The following is a 9,527-nucleotide window of genomic DNA, read 5'->3' as shown; positions in this document are numbered from 1 at the left end:
GAGCACCCCGATACTCCTATATTACACCCCTCCTACGTGAGCTGCATTGGCTACCGGTTGCCCTCCGGGTGAGATTTAAGGTGCTGGTTCTTACCTTTAAAGCCCTACATGGCTTAGGCCCGGGATACTTGCAGGACCATCTGCTGCCGGGAACGAATTCCCATCGCCCAGTACGCTCACACAGAGAAGGCCTCCTCAGGGTACCGTCGGCTAGACAATGTCGGCTGGCGACCCCCAGGGGGCGGGCCTTCTCTGTGGGAGCGCCAGCCCTGTGGAACCAGCTCCCTCATGAGCTTCGGATGGCCCCAGATCTCCAGTCCTTTCGCCACGGCCTCAAAACACTCCTTTTCCAACTGGCTGACCTGGACTGACAGGGATTTTAATTATGTTTTTAATTTTTAACTATTTTTTAATTTATTTTAATTTTAATTTATTGTACAGAGGCCTAATTTTAATTTTATCTTAACTTCTGTATTTATTGTATGTTATTGTTGTTAGCCGCCCTGAGTCCTTCGGGAGATAGGGCGGCATATAAGTCCCAAAAATAAATAAATAAATAAATAAATAAATAAATAAATAAATAAATAATAAATAAATAAATAAAAAATAAATAAATAATCAGATGCTGTTTATTTAGCTGAACAAAGATCTTGTTGAGACTTACTTGAATGCAGCCTTAATAGTAATGTTAGATGCTGGAAATGAAAAATTACCAGGCATTGATTTCATATATCTTCTCTGCCGATGCAGTTATATCTCAAGTCTCGAGAGAAGACAAAATAAGATTATTTTGTTTAATTATTGTGCACATAAGCACGTTTCATTTGGGAGCTCAGGGAACCTTATTTTCCCCCACAACAACAGTTCTATGAGGTAGACCTAGTCATCCAATTAACTTTTGTGGTTGATGGTGGACTGGATTTCAAACTGAAATGCGGCTGAGCGTTTGTGACTCAGGCTGTTGTGCAAACACAAAGTTCCAACGGAGGTAGGAGCCCAGAAATACAGATGGAAATCCAAGTCCACTTCACCACAGCTGCAGCTCTCTTGTTTTGAAAGCTAGGAGAGGTGGGGTACTTTCTATCCGTGACGGAGATTTTTGGGGTTGCATTTGGTTGAGGAAATCGAGCGTGCAAGGCAAGGCTCTCTTTGGTTAAAAAAAAAAACTGGCGTGGAAGACTAGACCAGGACTCTCACGAAGCCCTAAGGCTGTTTCCGTAGGCGGCTGTTCGAGCGCAGGCAAGCGCCAGTCAAAGAGCATTGGTCGAACCGGCCCTTGGAAAGACAACGAACTGCCGCCGCCGCCACTTCCTCCTCCTCTTGTTTCCCCACTTTCTGCAGGTTTGGCTAGCGCTAGTTCGTCCCCCGAAGGAGAAACGATCCAAGACGCCTCATTGGGGGGTTGTTTAGCAGCTGACTGGGAAGGAGGGTGGGGAGAAAACGAGAGAACCCGGGAAAGGAAGCCCAGAAGGCGGATAGGATGGCGCAGGAAGAGGAGACTTACTATGGCAAGCACGGTAAGCCCTAATTGAGCGCCGCCTTTTGTTCCCTGCCCTCTTCTACTATGAAGGAGGGACAGCAGCAGGTGGTCTTGGCCGGGTACGGATCGGGGAAGCGGCTTCCGCGCGTTTGCGGGGTGGGGAGACGCGGCGCTGCTCCCCGGTGGGCCAGATCCCTGGCTTAGCCACCAGTCGCCTCCGATCGTGACGATTGCTTGGACTGACGCAGTCACTGGTTTTGCTTCGCAGCCATGGCGCAGCATTTCCTCAGATCTGTCTTGGCTCCCAAGGCGGGTTCGGAAGATACTGCAAAGAATATCTGTGGTGGAAAAACACGTCTGCTTTTTGCTTGACTTTAACCACTAGGAAGAGCAATAGAATTGAACAACCAAGCAGGGTTATGATCAACGCCAGTTCGCATTCAATTCCGGGTTTAATGTCCGAGTTTACAATGCCTGAGACTGCTAAAATTGGAGTGGATCGTTTGTGGTTCAGCAAGTTGTAAGAATCCAGGCAATCTGTTGGTATATTACACAAACAAACTTACAATAACTGCCCAGAGTCACTGTGGAGTTTGGGCTTTATAAATTTAAGTTATTGGTTATTAAAGCTAAAGTAGTTCTCTTATTTGGGCATATGCAGCATTTTGTGTTCTGCCTACTTCAAAGGCTCTGGGTGATTTGTAACAATCCTGATACATCAACATATAATGCCACAGTCAGTATAATACGTAGTCAAATTCCCAATGCAATAAAACCAACTTTCACAAAATGGTCCAGTAAAAAAACTCATCCCCACCAAGTGCTCCCTGGAATAGGATGTCTTCTGCCTCATGAATGCCTACCTTGAGAAAAACTCCATAAGGATGTGTGATTATAGTTGTTAGATTTTAACTACGAATGATTTTTTTCTGATTGTTGTGATAATCAAGTCTGTCTCAGAAGGGGGAGAAAAAAAAAGATAAATCAGGATTATGTGGTCATCCCTGGTGATCTGTTGTGTACTTGTGGGATCTTAAATATGATTGAAAGATGAGAAAAATGAGCAGAGATTTGAAATATGTTGTGTGTATGTGTGTGTGTGTATATATATATATATATATATATATATATATATATATATATATATATATATATATATATATATATATAATAACGAGGCACAACCACAAAACAGAAACCTAACTACAGCTGCAACATCAGCCACTTTAAACCCCTCCAAACCACACAATAAGCAAACTGACACCCACTATAAAAACATGGCACCACCACAAACACGAAGCCGAACAAAAGCAGCACAACTCACCAGCTCAGGTCTAAGGCTGGCAGCTGAGACCAGCCCATCCACTCAAAACACACCCCCACCCAATCAGAACACACCCACCATTCAAAACACACTCCCACCCAATCAGAACACACTTACTCCCCCACCCAATCAGAGCACACTCCCACCCACAGAACACACCCCCTCTGGCAGTTTAAAAAAGAGGAACAAACAGCCACATGCTTCTCCCAGAAGAAGGAAGCAGAAGCCACCAGCCTGATGATGACGGATGGGATTCCATCGAAACGTCGCCCCTACACCTTTAGTTCTACGCGGGGAAAAACCCGAATAACCAAAGATCCACATATAAACACCCGTGAAAACCTCAGAAAACATACACACACATAAAATCTTCTCAAAAGTCAGGGGTTGTCTTATACGCCCAGGTGCTGAAACTTTAGGGACAGGGCTGGCTGGAAAACCTGGAGCGGATCTTCCATTTAGTCTGCGCAGGGAAAGCGGGACCAATTGGAGTAGAAGCTGCAGTCTGTGATTTTTTACAGGCTGGGGTCTGGGCTTCTTTCCTTCTAAAGTTGAAGAGCAGCTGTAGGCAGGTGGGGAATGCAAGAGCAACTTGAAAGGAAGGTGGGGAATGTGTAGCCAGAGCAGCAGCTTAGCTCTAAGGACACATTTGACTCAGGAACTGGGCGGGCTGGCTGGAAAACCTGAAGCGGATCAATCATTTGGTCTTTTTTTTAAAATCCCATTTATATCCCGCCCTTCTCCGAAGACTCAGGGCGGCTTACAATTTAAAGCACAAATCAATGTGCTTAGCAATAGCCTTCATTCTATGTATATGCCTGCTTATTAGAGCTTTCACCCCCCCCCCACAAGCAGCATTATTACAAAGTCAGCTTATTGCTCCCAACAATCTGAGTCCTCATTTTACCTACCTCGGAAGGATGGAAGGCTGACTCAACCTTGAGCCTGGTGGGATGAGAACCTGCACTAATTGCAGGCAGCTGGTGTTACTTAAGGCTCTGCGCAGGGAAAGCTTTAGAGTGAAGTAGGAAAAGTGAAAAAGTGAATTAGGAAAATAGGAAACGGTTGCTGGAATTGGGTATGTGTAGTTTAACGAAGAGAAGGGTGAGGGGTGACATGATAGCAGTGATCCAATATCTCAGGGGCTGCCACAAAGAAGAGGGAGCCAAGCTATTCTCCAAAGCACCTGAAAGCAGGACAAGAAGCAATGGATGGAAACTAGTCAAGGAGAGAAGCAACCTAGAACTAAGGAGAAACTTCCTGACAGTTAGAACAATTAACCAGTGGAACAACCTACCTCCAGAAGTGGTGAATGCTCCAACACTGGAAGCTTTTAAGAAGAGACTGGACAGCCATTTGTCTGAAATGGTATAGGGTTTCCTGCCTTAGCAGGGGGTTGGACTAGATGACCTCCAAGGTCCCTTCCAACTTCTTCTTCTTCTTCTTCTTCTTCTTCTTCTTCTTCTTCTTCTTCTTCTTCTTCTTCTTCTTCTTCTTCTTCTTCTTCTTCTTCTTCTTATTCTTGTTATTCTTGTTATTATTATTATTATTATTATTATTATTATTATTATTATTATTATTATTATTAAGTTTAATCCACTTGCACTGTTTTATGTTTACATGTTTCATGACAAACAGCCTTATGTTTATAAGTGACAGTTTTCCTACTAAGTACCTGCATGTCATAAGCATTTGAATTAAAATTACCATATTAAAATCAAATCTGATGTTTTTTAATTTTTATTTGGTGTGTGTTGGAAGAGGGGTAGTCTTATACGGCGAGTATAGCCCAAACCCTATAATTTAACAGGAAATGTAGGGGGTCGTCTTATACGCCCAGTCATCTTATACGCCGGAAAATATGGTACTTTAACTACCTTGACATCAACTGGTAGAAAAATTCTGCATGAAGTGGGAGATCGAACAAGTTCCTGACCAACCTAGCTGACAACTTTTCATCCAAAGGTAGAGCAGGGAACTAGAGAGACAGCTATACTGGACCATCAGATCGATTCATAAATGACTGACAAACTGCACTCGTGTAGTCCTTAATAGAACTACATCTACATGGAGGCAAGGAAGCAGTGGGGTACCCCAAGGTTCTGTCTTAGGCCTTGTAGTCTTCAATATCTTCATAAACAATTTAGATAAGGGAATAGAAGGAGAATTCATCAAATTTGCACACAATACTAAACTGGCAGGAATAGCCAACATCCCAAAAGATAGGCTCAAGATGCAAAAGAGCTCAACAGACCTGAATTCTACCCTATCTAACAAAATGAAATTCAATAGTGAGAAAAGTAAGGTTTACATTTAGGCAAGAAAAACCAAATATACAGGAACAGATTATGTGAAATATGGCTCAATAGCAGTAAGTGTGAGAGGGCTCTTGGAGTCCTTAAATATGAGCCAGCAGTGTGCTGCAGATGCCAAAAAAACCAATGCAATCCCAGGCTCCATTAACAGAGGGATAGAATCAAGATCACAAAGCATTAGTGATGTTTTATATGGCCTTGGTAAGACCACACTTGGAGTACTGCATCCAGTTTTGTTCACCACAATATAAAAAAGAGGTTGAAACTCCAGAGTGCAGAGAAGAGCAACAAAAATGGTTAGGGCAGGGCTTTTCAACCTTTTCACCCATTGTACCACTTTTAGGATATGGCAACATCCGAGTACCACCAGTCACCTAGCAAGGTGTCAAAAACTTGATGACCCCCCAAAAAAGGAAAAAAGTGATGAAGTACAGGTAGTCCTCGACTTACAACAGTTCGCTTAGAGACTGTTCGAAGTTACAATGGCACTGAAAAAAGTGCCCTCCAAGCTACAGCCGAGCAAGACACCTGCCTGCCCACCCTAGGTTTTCATTCTTGTGAGCATTTTTGTTGAGGATTGGCAGCGGGTGTGGGGTGGGAGGGCGTTTGATTTTTATTCCCCCCATCTGTTGGGTGGTTGCAGCAGGTTTTGGTCTCTTCCCTTGATACCATCTGGTAGCAGTAGAAAACAGAGGTGCCATTTTGCTGTTCTTCCCCTCCCCCCCAAAATAAACTTACATTATAGCCTCTTCGGAGAAGATACCAATTTCACTCCCCCACAGCCCCCTGAATCAGATCCCCACACGGTCGCTTTCCCTTGCAACCCCCCCCTTCGCTAAAGATCCCATTTTCAGCTATTAGCCCAAGACAGCTTATTATAAGCCCCTCTGGATTCCTTCAGCAACGTAACGGGCACTTTGGATTTGGTGTTCCTGGAAAAGAGGTCAGTTGTGTTTGTGGGGGGGGGGAGAAGCCCAGCCGATTCAGGCAGAATTTTTAGTGGATTTAAGAACAACCCATTGGGGAGCTTCCGGTGGCTGCGCGGCGCCGGAGACAGCCTTCCCGGGCTGCCCGCGGCTCAGCTGAGTAATTTTCACCCGAAACAGCGTCGATCAGCTGTTCGGGTGAATTTGAAGCCCCCTCCTCGGGAGAAGAGGAGGGGGTGAGGCCCCAGGTAGGGGTTGAGTTCTCCGGGGCCGCCTGAGCTTGTAGCTTGGGCGGCTGAAGGATCGAACTCCCCCGTAGCCTGGGTCGCTCCCAGCTGGCCAGCGTCTCTGCTCCGGATTTCTTGGAGCAGAGCCAGGCGTTTGCGACCACCCCTGCCTGAAGGAAGGACTATGGAATAAAAGGAGCAGGCAGAGCGGTACAAGAGGAAAGGATGAAGAGGATTATTATATTTTACTCTCGAGCTTGATGGACTTTTTTAAACTTAAAGTGAAAGTGCGTCACAAGTGGAAGTAAAAGATGGCGGCTAAACCTCCCTCAAAAACTCTTCGGAGTGCTGGAACTTCTCCGACACAACAATCATCATTGCAGGCGTTGCATCCTCCTGATGTATTGACACCGAAGGATCTACAAGATGCTCTTGAAAAACATGCCCAGGTAATTCTGGAATCAATGGGTGATAAATTTGCACGGATGGAGGAGAAATTGGAGAAATTGGAGGAGAGAATGGAAGAGAGGATGGAACAGAAGTTCAGTGTGATGAAGGCAGACATTTTGTCTTCAGTGTATAAAGTGGCTGAATGTGTGGAAGACTTGGATGAAAAAGTGGAAGATTTGACTCAAAAGAATGCCATATTAGAAGCAAAAGTATTGGAGAATGAAGATTTAAGAGACAAAATGGACAGAGAATTGAGTCTTGCTCAATATTATCAGATGCAGTTTGCTGTTAGAATCAGAGGCTTAAAAGAGAATATTAAGGAAGATCTAAAGCAGCTGATTTCTGAGGCTCTGGAAGTGGTATTGAACCAGCCAGCATCTGAAATAAAGGGAGGCATGGATAAAGTGTTTCGTGTGAATTCATGGATTGCTAGACAGAGAAAGCTGCCTAGAGATGTGGTGGTTTATTTTGTAAAGAGGGAAATTAGAGATGAAGTTATACAAGCTGCCTATGATTCTAAAGTTGTGATTGCTGATCAAGAAGTTTTGGTTCTAAAAGAAATTCCTCCAAAGATTTTAAGGAGAAGGAAGGATTTTACATTTCTTGTGCAAGAGCTCAAACAACGAGATATAAGGTTCAGATGGGAGATCCCAGTTGGGTTGATGGTGATGCACGAAGGTAAAAGGTACCGTTTGGTTACTGTGATGCAGGCGCGTGATTTTTACAATAACGTTTTAAAAGCAACCCCATTATTACTTTTGGAAGCTGCAAAGAGATCTGGAGAAGGAGAACATCAAGAGGCTGAAGATGGACAGACAGAGGAGAACGGTGCTGGAGGAGATCAAGCTACAACTTCTTTGGATGATCTTAGAGAGCAGAGGGTGACGCGTGCTGCTTTAAAACGATTAAAAAATAAAAAATAAAAGAACAAGATCAGCAGAAGTCTATGGAACTTTCACAACGTACTTATAGCCAAGCAGTGGGAGGAGCACGGCCTAAAAAAGATAGTCATATCAGAGCAGCGCTTTAAGAGCTTTGGGATGATATGCATGACAACTAAATTTTTAACTTGGAACGTTAATGGACTAAATTCACCACAGAAGAGGCAGAAAGTTTTTCAATATTTAAAACAATTCAAGATAGATGTTATATGTTTGTAAGAAACGTATATTAGGGTTGTGGATCAAAAGTATTTACTGAACTCAAGGTTGGGTACGCGATCTGTTGCTTCTGCAATGAATAAGAAAAATGGAGTGGTTGTTTATGTTAAAAGTGCTTTAACAGCAGACTTAATTGAAGCAGATAAGCATGGAAGATACGTTATGATAGAGCTGCTGCTAGAAGGCAAAAAGACGCTTTTAGTTGGATTATATGCTCCTAATTAACAACAAGCTGACTTTTTTAGTTTACTTTATACAAAGCTTACCCAGTTGGATTATAAATCTGTTATTTTTATGGGGGATTGGAATGGTGTTTTGGATGTACAGATGGACAAGGCTGGAGCTTTTAAGCGCGTCCCAAGTCATGCTAGATTGCCTAAATCCTTTTTTTGAAATGAAGATTTTATATTAATAGTGTTTGTAGTTATTCTATATGAGCTAGAGAGTGATAGATTTTAGAGTTTACGGTTGTTAGCATGTGGTTGTTTATGATTCTTTTTTTTGTTTTTTATACCTTGTACTTAGCTCTGGGAAGTCGGGGGGGGAGGGGGGGAGGGGTAAGGAGGGAGGGATAGGGGAGGGGTAGGGGGGTTTGTTAAAGATAAAATGTATGATAAAACTTTTTAATAAAAAAAAAAGAAAGAACAACCCATTGGAACCGCGGGACCTCTTGCCGCAGATTGCATGGCTTAGGCACGTGGCTTGCAGGGCGAAAACAGCACAACTACGGTATGCGGCGGGGGGGAGAGAGGAAAAACTCCCAAAAATAGGCCGCCGGAGGATTAGGGCAGTGGTGGCGAACCTTTTTGAGACCGAGTGCCTAAATTGCAACCCAAACCCCACTTATTTATCGTTGGGTGACGAATGGGCATGGCCCACTGGGTGGGCATGGCTGGCATGGGTGTGGCCTATTGGGTGGGCATGGCCAGTTCAACATCACTTGTGTCAGGGGCACTTGTTCGGAGCTGGGCAGGACTGGGGCAGATCTGAGGGTCTTGGGCGGATGGGACCGGGGCAAGCACTGGGTCATGGTCCACTGGAGGAGCCTCACTGATGTTAAAGGCAGTGGGGGTAGAGATGATATTAAAGGGGGTGGGGGAAGACATGATATTAAAGGGGGTGGAGAGATTCCCCTTTTTGTAAGTTTGCTTACTTTGTAATGCTTTCCTTTCCCCACACTTTTGCTTCCCTGCTGGCTCAATCTCTCTTTCTGTCTGCCACTTCTGTCACCCAGATCTATGGCTGCAGAGCAATTTCGCTCCCCCCACCATGGCCAATCTCGGCAGAAGCATTTTTGAATCCTCTGGAACTCGCATCCATGGCCGTGGGGAGATTTTACAAATCGGTTGGGGGGGGGAGAGGAAAATTGCTCTGCAGCCCTAGATCTGGGAAGCAGAAGCATTTTGCAGGCCTCCAACGCCTGGATCGGGCCGCTGGAGCATCGTAAAATCTCCCCACAGCCATGGGTGTGAGCTCCAGAGGCTTCAAAAATGCTTCTGCTGTCCAGATCTAGGGCTGCAGAGCGATTTCACTCCCCCTCCCCACAGGCGATTTGGAGGGAGGCGAGCGGCTGCTACACACCAGAAATCGGCCCTCTGCCACGACGCACCAGGCAGCTATTCTCAGGATGGAGGCAAGCAGCTAC

The 9,527-nt window shown here is 44.7% G+C and overlaps 1 protein-coding gene across 4 annotated transcripts in view; it reads left to right on the top strand.

Moving 5' to 3' along the window:
- The first annotated feature begins 230 nt into the window (after window positions 1-230).
- SLC44A2 (solute carrier family 44 member 2 (CTL2 blood group)) overlaps window positions 231-9,527 on the top strand; it is a 172,892-nt gene continuing 163,595 nt past the window's right edge. For all 4 annotated transcript variants that reach the window (XR_014024878.1, XR_014024879.1, XM_081315770.1 and 1 more), the window contains exon 1: window positions 231-1,517. Coding sequence is in view for 2 of the 4 variants with exons in the window: in XM_081315770.1 (XP_081171896.1) it covers window positions 1,481-1,517 (37 nt within the window). In the remaining 2 variants the exon portion in view is untranslated. The remainder of the gene's footprint in view (window positions 1,518-9,527) is intronic.

The sequence above is a fragment of the Vipera berus genome (assembly GCF_964194415.1).
Source record: "Vipera berus genome assembly, chromosome: 2".
Classification (NCBI taxonomy): domain Eukaryota; kingdom Metazoa; phylum Chordata; class Lepidosauria; order Squamata; family Viperidae; genus Vipera; species Vipera berus.
This window is presented reverse-complemented; position numbering and strand designations above follow the sequence as displayed.